General features: G+C 55.8%; 1 protein-coding gene across 2 annotated transcripts in view; it reads left to right on the plus strand.

Moving 5' to 3' along the window:
• The window catches only part of Sim2 (SIM bHLH transcription factor 2), a 36,146-nt gene that overhangs the window by 16,045 nt on the left and 3,909 nt on the right, over window positions 1-16,192 (plus strand). For both annotated transcript variants that reach the window (XM_013146124.3, XM_013146125.2), the window contains 6 exons: window positions 1,750-1,858; window positions 4,964-5,049; window positions 6,577-6,776; window positions 9,735-9,841; window positions 14,639-14,786; window positions 15,888-16,056. In XM_013146124.3, the coding sequence (XP_013001578.1) occupies window positions 1,750-1,858; window positions 4,964-5,049; window positions 6,577-6,776; window positions 9,735-9,841; window positions 14,639-14,786; window positions 15,888-16,056 (819 nt within the window). The remainder of the gene's footprint in view (window positions 1-1,749; window positions 1,859-4,963; window positions 5,050-6,576; window positions 6,777-9,734; window positions 9,842-14,638; window positions 14,787-15,887; window positions 16,057-16,192) is intronic.

A 16,192-nucleotide genomic window follows, 5' to 3' on the forward strand; every position in this document is an offset into this window, starting at 1 on the left:
GAAACCCTATCTCAAAAAAAAAAAATCTGAAAAGCAAGTTTTTTCTCCATATTCTTTCACCATTTCCCATTTCCAAATCATAATGATAACAGGAACTTTGAAAACAGATAAACAGCTTTGGGATCAAAACACAAATCTGATTTTGGAACAGGAGAGATACAAGTGTTTCTGTAAGTTCCTGAAACTGCTTCTCTACAAAGGCTCCCTTTACATACTTTTTCTCAAAAAGAATTTCAAGCAAACGAGAAGGATCGATCATTTTTCTATAAAAACGTGGATATGGGAGAAATGATCAGCCAAAATGATTTTTTGAGTCACGGTCTCACTGTGTAGCCCTGGCTGGCCTTGAACTCTCAGCAATCTCCCTGCCTCAGCCTTCAAATGCTGGAATTACAGGCTTGTCCACCATACCTGGCAATAAAATTTTTCCATCTTCTTTTTCCATTAAAAAAACCCCTCAAACTCACTGAAATCGTGAATTAAACAAAACAAAAAGGCAGTTCCCTGTTTGTTAACCTCTAATGCCCCACTTTGACAAAACTTCACACTGAATCCTCAAGAAAAGGAGGACCGTCCTGTCTCCAAAACTTGGCTTAAATGTTGCTGGTTTATTTGGACTTTCTAAGGGTTACCAAGAAAGGACGTGAAATGGTTCCATCTTTATTCTTTTCTTACAAATGAAATCGTACAGTAACTAACTTTCCACGCACGCAGGCCCATCTCCTGGGGCGCCCCAGTGTGCGGTACCGTGGGCCTGGGGGTCCCGTCCTAGGTGTCCTCTGTGGCCGTGTTTGCAGCCTGGGGAAGGCAGCCTTCCCCGCAGTGAGCAGGAGGTGGAGCTGGGAAAGCCGTTTGTTGGTTTCTTCTCATGAAACCTGGCTGGTCGCACTGCTCTTTGAGCTGGCAATGCCGGGTGACCCCTGTCCAGATGTCTCCCTGCCACCTGCAGGGCCACAGGGCTGAAACCCCAAAGCCAGGGACAGGGCCTCTGGTTCCAGAAGGCTTCAGCCTCCCATGCCCAGGTGTCTGTGGGGAGGGAGGCCAGGTCTGGAGGAATCAGTGTCCTGTCCTGTCACAGCGTTTGTGTCCAGGACACTCAGAGGGTCTGAGGATCAGGCCTTGGACTTCTAGGGGGAAGATCCATCCTGGTTTTCCTGGCGTCTCCCGTTGTCAGCCCAGAGGCCCACTGAGGTGACCCTGGGTGAAACATCTGGAAGGAGGTGGCAACTCCAGCAAATAATAATCACCACATCATGAGGCTCTCGGGAGGGAACCTGGGTCATCCTGCAGGTCACACAGAGGCCCAGCCGCACCCTGGGGTGGGAGCCCCAGAATCAGTACAGTCATCTGGGAACAGAAATGCCAGAGATGCATTTCTGGCAGCAGAAGCTCAGCCTGGCGGCGCCCTTGGTCCTGGCATGGAGCTGCCATCGGGCAGGGCTGGTCCCCGAACAGTGCTGCCTGGCTGCTTGGCCACAGTGGCTGGGGGGCGCCCAAGGGCTCATGCAGCCGCTCTGTCCAGGCCAGGCCAGGCCAGGCCAGGCCAGGCCCCCAGATAATGTTGCCCGAGGCTGCGGGGACCTCCACGGCCACTCTCTTCTGCCTTTCCTCTTGGGCTTCCTGTTTGGAGAGGCCGTGAGCTGCAAGTGGGAACCCAATTCTGTCCCAGGCAGGGTGTGAACCTGTGGCCTGCCCAGCCCCTCACTGAGAGACCACCGGTGACCTTTGTGACCCTTCTTCCCACACTAGGTGGAGCTCACGGGCAACAGCATTTACGAGTACATCCATCCCTCTGACCATGACGAGATGACCGCTGTCCTGGCCGCCCACCCACCTCTGCACCATCACCTGCTCCAAGGTACCTGAGCGACCAGGAGGAAGCAGGGCCTGTCCTTAACCCTGATGGGGTCTTTGCTTCCTACCTACCAAGCCTACCAAGGGGCTGGGCTTTGGCTGGGGCAAACACCCAATGCCCCGCCAACTGGGGGTTTGCATTTGTACCTCTGTTTTTTGGTTTGATTTTGCTTTAAAGACAGGGTCTCAGGTAATCCAGGCTACCCTTAAACTTGCCGTGTGACCTAGGATGGTCTCAAACTTGAGATCTTTCTGCCTCAGCTTCCCAAGTACTGAAATTACAGGCAGGCATGCCATCACATCCTCCACCTTTTAAACCAACATCGTTAAGCTGCTCTTCAGTGCCAGAGACTATCCAGAGTTGGAGACAAAGTGGTTAAAGCCTGTTCCCTTCACTGCAGTGTCAAGGAGTCTAGGTCTGGGCTGATGCTTATAGAGACAGGATCTGTGGGCTGGGAAGACCAGGCAATTTTGAGAGAAAATTAAACCTCTCTTTCCTCTCGGTGAAATTTAGCATTTCCATAGCTTCTGTCCTGTAGGCTACCCAGGGAAGCATAGTCCTGGTGGTTTTGCTAAGCACACACATCACGAATATTTTCACATCACCTTAGAGTCACTGTGGAGAGTTAAACACGCTGTCTGTGCTTGTGGCTACATTGAAACTCCAGGAGTTCTAAGACCCGATGCTGAGTCCTGTTATTGATAAAGCACATTCACATCCATGTCACGATGTGTTTCAGTATGTTGACAATTTTCCCCAGTGTAATACTCCTTACTTTATGCATTTGAGGACAGCACTTATTCCGGGGGCCCTGGCCTCTTAACCCCACCTGTGAGTGCAGGGTGGGGCAAACGCCCAAGAGCCATGAGGAAAAAATGAGTTCTGTTCCCATGGTTCCCTCCTGGGAAGCCTTACGGAAGGCCTGGAGGAGGGGCCCCACGGAACAGGCCCGGCTCTCACACCCTGAGGCTGTAGCTTTGTGTCCCGAACCTCTAGCTCCAGATACACAAGGTGTGATCACGATACACAGGGGAATGTTGACATTTTTAAAAATAGTCATTTGTTTCTGTTTGAGACAGTCTTGCTATGTCGATCAGGCTGACCTTGAGCTCACAGCCATCCCCCACCTCAGCCTGAGCGCTGAGATTGCAGGCGCGCGCCACTCTGTGCAGCAGAATTTATTAGCGTGAAAGACACTGCCTGTTTCAGAGTCACTCTTCCCGTGGGTGGGGCAGCTATCCCGTTTCCAAGGAAGCAGGAATCGCAGGCCGTAGCTACCTCATTCCCTGGAGCTGGCTCTGTGGGACTCCTGGCTCTTTCCCAAAATCAAAGTGACCTTGAAAGATAAATGTGGTCAGTGCATTCAGCACATTGAGGCAGCCACGATAGCCCAACTAAGGACACTCAGGAAAGGACTTCCAGAGCTGCTCCAGAAGCTGAAGAATGATGGGACAGATGTGTTGGAAGCTGGGGGAGGCCTTATGGCAACCTGTCTTTTACTGTAGTGAATGTCTTAAAAGTGTTAAACATTCCCTGTGTTTGCATCCTGTCGTGTAGCTGCAAGGACAGTGTTAGAGTCCAAGGCAGACGGGGGCTGAGCTGTGGCTGTGGTCGGTGAGTCCTGCTTCCTTGGAAACAGGACAGCTGCCTACTTAACAAGAAGCATGAGGCCAGGTGTGGTGGCGCATGCCTGTAATCTCAGCACTCGGAAGGCTCAGGCAGGAGGATCACTGCGAGTTCAAGACCAGTTTGGGTTACAAAGTGAGCACAAGGCCAGTTTGAACTGCATAGAGAGACCCTGTCTCAAAAAGACAAAAAAAAAAAAAAAAAAAAAAAAAAAGAAAGGAAGAATGATTGTGAAGAAGTCATTGCTGACATAGTGAACGTGGCGAGGGCACCGAACTGGGTTCTGCCGATTTCCCTTGGGTTAGAATCTGACGCATGCAGACACGGGCCTCTTGGGGATTCCTCGGGACATCACAGTGTGTCCGGATGGGTCGCACAGGGCCAGCTTTTCCCCCCAGCCTGCGTCCCTTTCCCCTTCCCCACTTTGCATGATGGAAGCAGATGTCCTTGGACTCTCTCCAGACCCACGGGACTATGGTTCTGTGGGACTGGAGTGGGAGGCAGCGGGAGGAGGAGCAGAGAAGGGACAGGTGGGGTGAGGGGTCTCACCTTTCAGGGCCAGCGGACACAGCGATTTCTGTGTCTGAACGGAACCCCCAGTGTCCTACGTGATGTGTGATGTGTGATGGAGAATGAATCACCCAGTGATGCCGCCGTCAGGATGGGTGGCCACGTTAGCTGACCCCGGCCGCAGCGGGAATTATGGGTAAAACATGGTGGCCTCTGCAGGCCCAGGTGGCTCCCATCCTGCAGGGGGTGATCCTTACCCTTGGAGTGTGTGGGAGGCCTGCCTCCCTTCCTGGTGGTCACTCTGCTCTCAAGATTAATTTTTGAACCTCTACCCAGCGGCCATTTATGTCAAGCGGATGATGTCGCCCTCACCCAGAGGTGTGCCATCTCTGTGTGCCAGGGATGCCCGCGCCCTGGAAGCCGAGGTGCTTCCTTTGGGCACCATTGGCAACGGCAAGGCTGGGGTTCATGTGTGGGGCCCGGGGAAAAAGCGTTGGCCTAGCCACAGCTCCCGGGGGCAGAGACACAGGCGCCTTCTCTGGGTGCTACACTGGCCACCCAGGCTCTCAGAGCCCACAGCATGGCCGGCAGGGGGCACCAGCCTGGCCTTGGTCATGGGTGGTACTTAGCGTCTGTATCCCAACAGAGTCAGCCACTTCTGGGGCTCCCGTGTAGCTTGGCTGCCTGTCCTGGGACTGGCCCAAGCCGCTCCATTGGTGCCAGGGGCTAGGAGGGGACAGCGGTGACAGGCGGGGCCCCACCAGCCACTCCCTGGCTCCAGGCTGGCCCTCAGGTTCTGCTGTGCCCGTGGGTTACCCATCCTCCTTTGGTGGCAACAGGAGTCGCAGGGGAAGCTGCTCTCTGGGTCAGGCCAGGCCTTGGGCTGTGGCTGTGGCTGTGGCCCTGAGAATTTCTTATCGCTGCTGGGAACACAGATGGGGAGCAGACATAGAACCCCACTCCTGCTTTCAGAGTACGAGATCGAGAGGTCGTTCTTCCTCCGCATGAAGTGCGTCTTGGCCAAGAGGAACGCGGGCCTGACCTGCAGCGGGTACAAGGTATGTGGGGCCAGCGGGGCAGTGTGGGGAGCCGGCCTGGGCCTTGGGTGTTGCCCTCAAGATCATGCGTGGAAATGAAGGCTCTGGAACCCAACAGGTCACCCATCCAGGGCCAAAGCCGCAAGGGACCTCTCCCAGTTGCCTGTGAGGCCGGGTTAGGCCTCTGGGTCTCATCACAGCAGGCCATGGGCCGAGGCTGCTCAGGACAGGGTCAGCTGAACCCAGATGGGAGCACAGGTTGGAGGAACGGCCCCATTCACCCTTCCAGTCCCCTCTCCGACACATCATCCTTCTCCCAGGGGTCTGTCTCCTCCTGCCTGAGAAGAAGTGGTCACTACTGTCCACCGCTCTGGAGCTGGAGAAGCTTCTGCCCCTTTGAAAAGGAGGAGGGAAGGCGGGTGATGGGGGCCTCAATGCCTGCATCCTTTCCAGGATGCCCCTCCAGGCCCCCACTGCGTGGGCTCTCTCTGCCCCTGACCCCTCCTCTGGCAGTCCACTCTGAGCTCTGCCCTCTCTCCTCACTCACTCTGGTTTTGGTTTTGGTTTTTTTGTTTTATTTTTTCAGTGCTAAGGATTGGACTGAGGGTTACTTGTGCAGGCTGGGTACTGATTTTGGGTTTTGGGGGGACACGGTCTCACTGAGCAGTTTCGGCTGGTTTTGAACTGATTTATGCAGCTCTAAATGTTAAAATGTTCTGGAATCTTGGAGAAAAGCTTTTTAAAAACACAGTTTTAAGGCTGAGATATCAGCATCCAACCAAGTGCAATGATGACCATGATCCTACAGATCTTACTGACTTATGTATTCATTTACTTCACTGGGCTTGGGACCCTACCCAGGGCCTTGGGTGTGGAACTGGGCAGCACTGTACTACTGACCGCACCCCCAGCCCACTCACTCACTTGAAATGCTATATATATAAATGCTTCTGATTTTGAGGTGCAAAACCACACAGAAGTTTCTGCCTGACCTGACCCCATACATTCTCTTCTGTTTGGTGTTTGGCTCTTGGAAAGGCTTATGCGGCTTATTGTTTATTGAAACCTTGAATTATCAATCAGCACAAGATAAAATAAATTCAGATGCATTCAAAAGGAAGACTTAAACATTCTACAGGCAGAAGTCTTAATTTACTGGAGTGGTACAGAGGGTCAGTAATGCAGACGTCAAGGTAGAGCCTTCCCGCAGCAGATGGGTGGCAGGAGCAGGACCAGATGTTTCTGTCCTGTTCTCCAATTACAACTTGGCAATGAGTTAATTAATATGAATCTACCACACAGAGAGATCCCTGATTCATAGCATGCCTTTTGCATGATCGATTGGTTCAAACAACATTTATGTTTTATGACGTTGCTTCCTAAGAGAGCAGCACAACAGATCAGGCTGACCGCAGAGCTCGAGGGGAGCTGGGCCAGGGACTATTCCAGAACATTCTAGAACAATAATGAGGGATGGGTGGGATGGGTACCAGCCCGAGCCCTGGTGGGCAGGGCCGGGGCCACCTGACTTGTCCCATGCCCTCCCAGGTCATCCACTGCAGCGGCTACTTGAAGATCAGGCAGTACATGCTGGACATGTCCCTGTACGACTCCTGCTACCAGATCGTGGGGCTGGTGGCCGTGGGCCAGTCGCTGCCACCCAGCGCCATCACGGAGATCAAGCTGCACAGTAACATGTTCATGTTCAGGGCCAGCCTCGACCTGAAGCTCATCTTCCTGGATTCCAGGTGGGTCTGGCACCTGCCTCTGCCTCCACTGCTGTGACAGCCTGGACAGCCCTGATGGCGGCCCTGAGCCCCTGTGACTCTGTGCACTGAGCCCCCTGAGGAAGGCCGGTTAGAAAAGGGTTCCCAAAGTGAGTCGTGCATGGAGAGTGTTGCGTCAGCCTCAGGAGCGGCCTTGTCATGAATTACTCAGGTTGTCTGAATCACCTCCCTGGACTGTGTCCCGGAAGCGTGGGTGGCGGGCACGGGCAGCCTCTCCCCAAGTCCCGCGGCCGCTGCTCTCGGCCAGGCCGGGCGGACTTGGGGACAGACAGGGCCTGGCAGGGCTGGCTTGGAAATGGGAAAGGAGACCCTTGGTCTCGCCCACCGGCATAGCCCTTTTTCTCTTTAAATTTTATCGGTTGACTGTGCAGAACCGGGAACTGGACCCAAAGCCTTCACAGTGAGCTATGTCCCGACCTTTAAATTTCTTTTTCTGGTTTCTTTTTCTTCTATTTGTTTTTTGTGAGACAGGGTCCTGCTGAGTCACTAAGTTGCCCGGGCTGGGCTTGCCTTGTGATCCTCCTGCCTCGGCCTCCCAGAGTGCTAGGGTCACAGGCATGCACCACTATGCCTGGCACTCACAGGTCTTTTTATCTTTTATTCTGAGGTTTTATTTTATTTTTAATTGGTAATAATTGTATTTTTACACGGGCTAAAGGGATGTACCAGGGTTACCTTCTGACATCCTCCCTTTTCTCATGGCTAAAACTACAGCCCCACCCAGCCACTAGGTACCCAGAGTCTTAGGAAAGCAGAACTCAGGTAACAGATGTGACACATGCGGAAAACAAAGCCCCTTGGCCTGTGGCCCCCTTGGCTGTGAATAAGGAGAGGCGCTCGTCCTAACTTGGTGTGTATGACACAGCTTTCCAGGAGGAAGCGTCATGCATTTTGTGTAAAACCAGAATTCACTAAATTTTTTTTTTCTGTTTCTTTCTCCTCCCAAGACAGATTCTTGTGCTCTGGCCTTGAACTTGTGGGTTCAAGCAGTCCTCCTGCCAAGTAGCTGGATTGTAGGAGTGCACCAAGATGCCTGGCTATTGAGTTTTTAATTGTTTTTATTTATGTGTTTTGCTTTGTTTATTTGCTGTTTCCCCTACTGCAGAAGCAGGGATTGAGGAGAGGAGGTTGGGCCAGCTGCCTCGGAGCCTGGCGTGTGCAGTGTTGGGGATCCCTTTCCCAATTTAGGAGTCACATGTGAAGAAAGTAGGCTTCCTAAGGGCAGTGTGAAAGGAATTAGGGAGCATCTGGCTGGTTTCTCTCTAGTTTTGCTTCCTAATATTACACGAATAATTTTGTTTTTTTTGTCTTTTTCCTTTTTATCGATCGGTACCGGGGATTGAACTCACTGACTGCCTGCTTGTAAAGCAGGCCGCTGAGCTAAATCCCCAGCCCCATGAATAATTTGAGAAAAACACGAAATTCTCTAGAAGAGGAAGGAAGGAAGTAACCCTAGAGGAGAGATTCAAAGTCTTTCCTGTGAGCCATGGAGGAGGTTGGCTAGAAGACACCATCTATTGAAGGGTGACTCAGATGTGGCCATTACAGAGCATCATGGGAACTCCTGCCCTTCAGATGTGGGGCCGCCATCTTGGAGAGCAGAAGGGTAGCCATCTTGAAGGAGACTAGAAAGGGTGGCCTTCTAGAATGTGCTTCTTCCTGCTGAATATCAGGAAGCTTCTGGAAGAGATGTTGGCACTTCCTAAACTTCTTTCCTGAAGGAAGGACTTCAGGAGGTCACGAGAGTGCTGCAGACTCCCGTGCAGTCGTGGTGGTCTTTGTTCCATTTGCAGTTCCAGTCATTTTTGAAAGGCCTTGGGCTGGAGACAGAGGCCTAGGCAGGACAGAGATGTCACTTTCTGCCTCCAAACCCCAGTAGCCACAGTGAGGGATTGACCAGCCCTGTGGCCCCAAGTCACAGGAGCAAAAGGGAGGGGCTTGGAGGTCCACTGGACCCGGTTTCAGACTCAGCTGAACTCGGCATAACCTGCGAGCCAGCTCCTCCAGAGTGGTGGATTTCATTCTGAAACCATCGCTGGTGCTTTGGGAAAGGATGGGTGAACCCAGCAATGTTTGGGGTTTGGCCGATCCCTATGGCAGGTTGTCAGACACTACGGGTTTGGAAAAAACCAGGAGGGTGTCCTGCAAAGCCTTCCCTCCCCTTTACTTCCAGAGCCAGTGCGGGCTGTGATGAGAAACCTAATCCATGTGTTTCTGATCCATTTACAAGTTGGGGCGCACTCTAGGCCTCAACACCCGAGGGTCTGAGAAACCCCTTTCACCCCGTGCCCAGGAGCTGCCTGGCTTTCTCTCTGGGGGAGACCGGATGGCTCAATTTCCCTGCCACACAGAGTCGAACTCTGAGGGGGCTCAAAGTTCTAGGTGACCCTGAGACTTGTCCCTGAAGCCCTGGATGACTGGGGGCCAGTGACATCCCCTCCCCGACCTCAGGCCCTGTCCCCTTCCCAGCCTGGGGGAACCGTGTAGGAATGTGTGCCTCAAACAGGCGGCTGTCGGGGACACACACAGAAAAGGAAGCGGGTTCCAGAACTAAAGGTCAAGTTTCTGGCTTAATGTGCAGCTAACATTTCATTTCCTGGTGCACAGTGCGCCAGGTGCGGCCTGCCTCAGTCTCCCTTCCCTGTCCTCCAGAACTGACTTCCCGTAGTCTCAACACCCCCAGGAACCCTTGCTTGTTCCTCTCTTCATCTGTGTCTGTCACCAAGACACCTGGACCACCTCTGGGCTAGGCCCATTTCCCCGCTGTGTGGGACACATCCAGGGGCTCCTCCAGTGTCAGCACCCAGCTCCCCCCAGAGACCCCAACAAAGCTGAACCTGGAAAAGGGGCGCGGCTTGGCACCCCCAAAGCTGTTCCTGCTTGAAGGCAGGCAGAGTCACATGCCTCATTGTCCCCCAGGGTGACCGAGCTGACCGGCTATGAGCCGCAGGACCTGATCGAGAAGACGCTGTACCACCACGTGCACGGCTGCGACACCTTCCACCTGCGCTACGCGCACCACCTCCGTAAGTAGCTCGGCCGTGACCCAGGGTGCAGGCACCACCGCCAAGGGCAGGGGAAGGGGCGTGACCCCTCCATCTCCCCAGCACAAAGGGCGCCCCTCAGTGACATGCAAGGGGTAGGGTGTTCGGGAGCTGCCTGGATGGGTCCTGGGCTGTGGGCTGGGGTCTCAGCCTCTCTGTGAGATCTGGACGATGCAGGAGCAGTGGGAGCCACGGAGGCCCCAGGCCGGTGTGGGATGGGGCTGGGCCGGGTGTGTGACCGCAGCCCAAGCGGGAGAAGGAGCCGGTGAAGGGCTTTGGTTTTCCAACGAGCAGAGCGAATACCTGGACGTGCGCCTGCCCCGCAGTCACCAGTGTAGCTAGCGGAAGGGACAAAGGGAGTGGACAACACGTCCTCCTGCTGACCCACCGCAGCCAGCCGGGGCCAGCCCAGGGCTGCAAGGGATGTAGGGGATTTTCTGCCTTGTGGCCGGGGTGCAGGTCCCAGGCTCACACCGTTAGCTAGGAGACCTTAGAGGGCAAGTAGCTGGTGGCACAGTGGGAGGTGGACGGCAGTGCCAGGGCCACTTGTCCCCCTTTGTCCTCCTGGCTGCACAGGGTGGGTGGTGCCAGTGAACCTGATGTCACCTGTGTGTCACCACTGCTGCCCCACGGCACCCCCAGCCCACCTCAGTAAGCAGGATGTCCTGCGAGGCAGACTCCTCCCTTCACAGCCTTTCTTCCTCCTCTGCCTCTTATATTTCGAGGCAGGGTTTTGCTCTGCAGTTGAGGCTGGCCTCTCATTCAGTGATCGCTCTGCCTCAGCCTCCTGAATGATGGGATCACAGGGGCGCGCCACCACGTCCGGTTTCTTTCAGTTTGTTTTAATGATCAAACCGTGGTCTCCCACAAAGACTGTGTCACACGGAGGGTCCACTGGGTGGGGACACAGCTGCTTGGGCTCAGGTGGACTTCATAAGTCAGGGTCACCCCCTGGGAGCTGGAAGCATTTCTCTATCTTTAGGGACTCAGATGCATGGCTGCTGTGAAGCTCGGGGAGCCCTGGAAACTGTAGATGGTGGAGGGAAGGGCCTTCTCTGGAGGGTGGAGCTCCCCAAAGGCCACCAGGCTGCCTACTGGGCCTCTAAGCAGAGCAGGGGTCTCAGGCTTTCTTTTCTTTTCTCTCTCTTTTTTTTTTTTTTTTTGATACCGCGGATTGAACTCACCACCTCACACTTGCCAGGAAGGTGTTTATGCTGCTGAGCTAAATCCCCAGCCCAATAGGACTCAGGCTTTCCTGGCTCTTGATTTGTGGGGCTGTGCCCTGGCCTGGCCCAGTGACCCTGTTTCACCTCTAATCCCTGTCCCCAGGCCGAGAGAGGGGCAGGGATTTCTCCTTCCTTCTGGAAAAACTGCAAAGGCTCCAGCAATGCTAGTTGTGTTGCTCTTGGGTCCCTGACGGGAGAGATGTGTGAGAGCCCAAGGAGGCCGAGTCAGGCAGACCTGGATGAGGCTGCTCTTCCTTGAGTTTCCCTTCTGTGGTCCTATCACAAAGGAGGCTGAAGCAGGCTGGTCTTCTGCCCACCAAGGGCCGAGACTTGCTCAGCCCTTCTGAGGGAGGTGTTCTATGATGTGTACCCTGATCCATTTCCAGACATTGCAGGGATCTGAGGGACGTGAGAAAGGGATGGCACCCCGAGGAGGTGCTTAGAAATGAGAGGGGGTGTGCAGCCATGTCGCCCAGGCGGTGGCAGAAAACAGGGTGGGGGTGCCGAAAAGCAGCTCTGAGCTGAGCGTCCCAGGGTTCACGTGGCTGAACCACGGAGCCCCTGTGTCCGTGTGAGGAGGTGCAGCTGTGCCCGGGAGCCTCCTAAAAGCCTGAGCCGCCATGGCCTCAGGACAGCATGGCCTCAGCTGGACATCACACTCCTGTCCCCCTGGGCACCCAACAGAGCAGGGCAGTCGGGTGACAGTGGGCGGGGTGTGATGAGGTCTGCTGGAGGTGGCCTTGAAGGTCACCAGGGTGTGGCCCTGGGCCCGAGCTCTGCTCTAGCTGCCAGCCCTGAACGTGGGGTTCAGGGGCAGTAGTTCATTCAGGTGGTGACTGAGACCTGGAGTGAGCCTTCCGGAGTGGGGGGATGGCCTAATGGGAGGGCCAGCCTGGGGGAGCAGCACCAGCCCAGGTCCCACAGGCCATGGCCTAGCTCAGGGTGGTCGCCCCACACCCAGCCGGAGGGGCTGTGCCACAGAAAGGCCCTTGAGGGGCAAAGGGCTGAGCCATGGGGAGTGACCACGGCCTGCACCAAGGTGGCCTCTTCTGGCCCCTCCATGGTGCCACCTGTCTGCATCTAGCTCTTCACGAGCGCCTCCTGGCACATGGGTCACACCTGCCGTGAGGCACCACTGCCTCCCTGCCCAGGGTCCCTGTTGGCCGATGGCTCCTGAGACCCAAGCTCCTGCCCTATGGGGCCAGGGCACCCACCCCTGGTGTCCAGTGCTGCCACCTCTCCCCCAGCTCCCGCTTGTCAGCAAAGAGCTGACTCAGGTGACCCAAGTTCTCATTTCTGGAGGATTCTTCTGTCACCTAGCGTTCAGATTTCAGGGGGCTCAGCCTCAGGAGCTTAAACCGTGCCTTAGTTTCTGCCAGTCCAACACAGAGGGATGTCCTGGTGGTTCCTGTGTGGCCTCCCCCCTTGGCGTGCAGATGGTACCCTCCGCTTATCCTCACCTAGTGTCACTGGGTGTCTGTCCCAGGCTCTCCCCCGTCACAGTGGGTCCATGCTGGCACCTGAGCTCACATGGCTTTAGTTCCTCTGTGAAGCCCCTGCTTTGTGCAGTCCAGCCTGGGGGGGGGCGACCCCCACACAGGGAGCTGGGGTCGGGGACGCTCACCTGCCCAGAGCAAGGATCTCTGCTGTGCCACATCCCTGTCCTCAGGCAGAGGGCTCGGGTCCTTTTCCGTAGCGTAGTCATGCAGGCAGGTGTGGGCTGGGCAGCTGCAATGTTGGAGGAGGCCATGTCCCGGCAAAGCTCCTTTTGCTCCCTAAGGTCAGGGTTGCATGGGGACCTCCAGAGGAGCCAGCAGGCACTCTGGTTCCTGAGCTGAAGTCCCACCCCAGAGCAGCCTGCAAAGAGCCAGGGTACAGGGCTGTCACCTGAGCATGGAACCCCAAATCAGCACTGTATTATTATTATTATTTTTATTTGAGACAGGGTCTCACTGTGCAGTTCAGGCTAGCCTTGAGCTCATTTGTAGTCCCAGCTGGTCTCGAATTCCCAATGATCCTCCTGCCTCAGCCTTCCTAGTGCTGGGCTTACAGGCGTGCACCACCAGGCCCAGCCTTGTCGGCGTTTTTTGTCTCAGACCAAATTTACAGGTGTAACAGCCAGCTCTTGCAGCCATTTTCAGCAGTTTGCAGCACCCGCTGCCCACTGCACTGCCCGGGTCTGTCTTATCCCCACACACGTCCCTCCTCTCCCAAGGGAGAAGCCCAGTCCCTGTCACCACACCTTCCCCGGCGGCCCTACTGGGTTCCGGCTCCCTGGTTTCCCGACCCGCACATTTCTCACCTGGGAACCCACAGAAGTCAACTTCGCTCTCACTGTTGCTGCTCTGGCAGTGCCGTCTCTGCCCGAGTTACACAGTATGTGGAGACAACGTCGGGCCCTGGACCCACACTTGTGGTGTTTGTTCCTGATCTTGGCTTTAAAGTCTCAATGGTTTTAGTTAATTAATTGATTTTTGCTTGAGACAGGGCCGCACCGTGCAGCCCGGGCTGGCCTTGAGCTCACAGGGATCCTCTTGCCTCGGCCTCCCCAGTGCTGGTATCACAGGCCAGTGGCACCTTGTCCAGTGTACATAGTTTGGACTTTGGTAGGTGGGGTCTTGGGGCTGTTATTAATTGGTGTGAACCCTGTGAATGGAGGTGAAGAGCTTCTCCACACTCCTGCAGGAAGCACTGTTTCCTCTGCACCAACGCGGCCCACTGTGGGCGTGGGGCCATCTGCACAGTGCCAGCATGAGAGCGGGCAGTGTGGCCCCCCTGGGGTGTCTGCTCATGGCCCAGTGAGTGTCGTCTGGGAGCTTCCAGGGCTTCTTCCTGTAGCCCCGAGGCTGACTCCCCAGTTCCCAGCTCAGGCAGCTGCTGAGGGGCTCCCCACCCCTAATGGGAATGTCCTACAGCTGGGTGGGACCGCAGGGCTGCTCTGGGCAGCTTCTCCTCACCCGCCAGCTGAGGCCTCTGGCATTTCCTCCCCCACACACAGGGGAGGGAAAATCACAGTTTATGGGTGCATGTAGGCTTTGGGGGACCGAGCTGAAGCCTAGAGTTTGCACCTGCACGTGGAAGATGGGCCCATGGGCTCAGTTTTCAGAAACTGTCACCCAGCCAAGGGCTTTGCTCCACGCACAGTGCGGGACCTTAATGCACCCCAGGAAAATGGGGGCAGTTGGGAAGAAGATGCCAGTGGCAGTGGGGTGACACACAGATGGGGAATGGCAGCCTCGAACCCTGGGAAGAAGCCCTGAAGCTCCCGACTTGGTTCAATGATTCCATCTCCCATGCCCTCTGCCCATGCACGATTTGGGGCATTAAACCCATGTGTGGCATTTGGGATACTAAGAAGCTAACCTGAGTCTGTCACCTTGCCAGGTCCCAGGGGCACAGGGGCTCCTCCCCCTAAAATACAGAGCGGGGACTGTCCAGCTCCTGCAGTGCCCTTGGCCCGGAAGGCTCTCACAGGACATAGTCGCCTGCGGGAGTGGCATCCCCGGAGTGGGGCCTACTAGGCCCGAGGACTCACGTCCCCTTGTGCTTGCAGTGCTGGTGAAGGGCCAGGTCACCACCAAGTACTACCGGCTGCTGTCCAAGCTGGGCGGCTGGGTATGGGTGCAGAGCTACGCCACCGTGGTGCACAACAGCCGCTCGTCCCGGCCGCACTGCATCGTGAGTGTCAATTATGTCCTCACGTAAGTGTAAGTCAGCCGTAAGTCAGCCTATTGGTTCCACTCCTCTCCCATCCCACCCGCCCACACCACCTGCCCCGCCAGCGCTATCCCCTCCTTCCCTCCCTCCCTCTCTCTGAACTCTTCATTTGTCTCCTGTTCTGTTCGGATTGGTACCATGCAGCCACTTTCGAAGGTCTAAGCTGAAGAGGGGCCCTGCTCTGGGAGTGGCTGGGACTCCAGCACAGGCCTGGTGAGGGAGGGCTGTGAACCAGGAAAGGAACTGGTGCTGCCCGTCTGTTGGTGCCCACAGCCTGGGGCAGAGGAAAACTGTGTTCTTATCTTCCTACAAATGGGGCAAATGATGGTGAATCCTTGGCCCCCTAAAAGACCCAGGAGCCTGGCATGGCAGCACACACCTGGCATCCCAGTGCTCTGGGAGGCTGAGGCAGGAAGATCACAAGTTCCAGCCCAGCCTAGGTAACCTAATGACTTAGCAAGACCCTGTCTGGAAATAAAAAAGGGGCTGGGGATGTAGCTCAGTACGAAGGCCCTAGGTTCAATCCCTAATGCCACCCTCAGCTCCCCCAAAAGACCCAGAGGGTCAGCTTCAGTCACAGAGTTCCAAGGCTACTTCCACCCCACAGGTGTTAAGTCACCTTGTGCGGCCCTGGCCCAGACCTGCTGCCCCATTCCCCCAGCGCCTCCTGGGAAGTGGGGATTCAGGCCCTAGATTCATTCAGAAGATGGTCTGCGGGTCACTGTGTGTGGAGGTGGGGGATGGTGCAGACTGCAGGAGAAGTTTCCCTGCCACCACGTGCCAGCTGGCCCTCGGAAGTGACCTCTGTGCCCTGGATGCAGCTTGGCCGGGCTGGCTCTGCAGGGCAGAGGCCAGGGTAGGTGAGGCCGGAAGCCAGGCTCTTGCGTCTTACTGCTTCCCTCTGGGTGCTGAGAGAGGCCCTGAGCCGTCCAGATGCCTGCGCCCTGCCCCTCTGTCCCTGCCCCAGCCTCTGGCCTTGCTTGGCTCCCTGGGTCACCTCGGGCAAGAGGCACCATCCGGAGCTGCCCCTCCCTGGAGCCACCTCATGCCCCACCCGTGCCCCTGACCCTGCTCTTGCTCCCCAGGGACGTGGAGTACAAGGATCTGCAGCTGTCGTTGGAACAGGCGTCCACTCCCAAGGCGCCGGACTCCTGGAGGACCACCCTGCCTACCTCGCAAGAAACCAGGAAGCTGGCTAAGCCCAAGAGCATGAAGGTGAAGGCGAAGCTGAGAGCTAACCCCTACCCCCCACAGGTAAGGCGTGGTGGGGCTGGCTCAGTCTGTCGGCCTGTCTGTCCCTGAGGCTTGGGACCCACAGGCAATGTATTTGTGTTTGTTTGTTGAACCCAAGCCTCACACTCAGCCCCAGCCCCAGCCTTTTCATGTATTT

This window comes from Cavia porcellus, unplaced genomic scaffold (genome assembly GCF_034190915.1).
Source record: "Cavia porcellus strain 051 isolate PalLab524CR breed Dunkin Hartley unplaced genomic scaffold, mCavPor4.1 scaffold_15, whole genome shotgun sequence".
Lineage (NCBI taxonomy): Eukaryota > Metazoa > Chordata > Mammalia > Rodentia > Caviidae > Cavia > Cavia porcellus.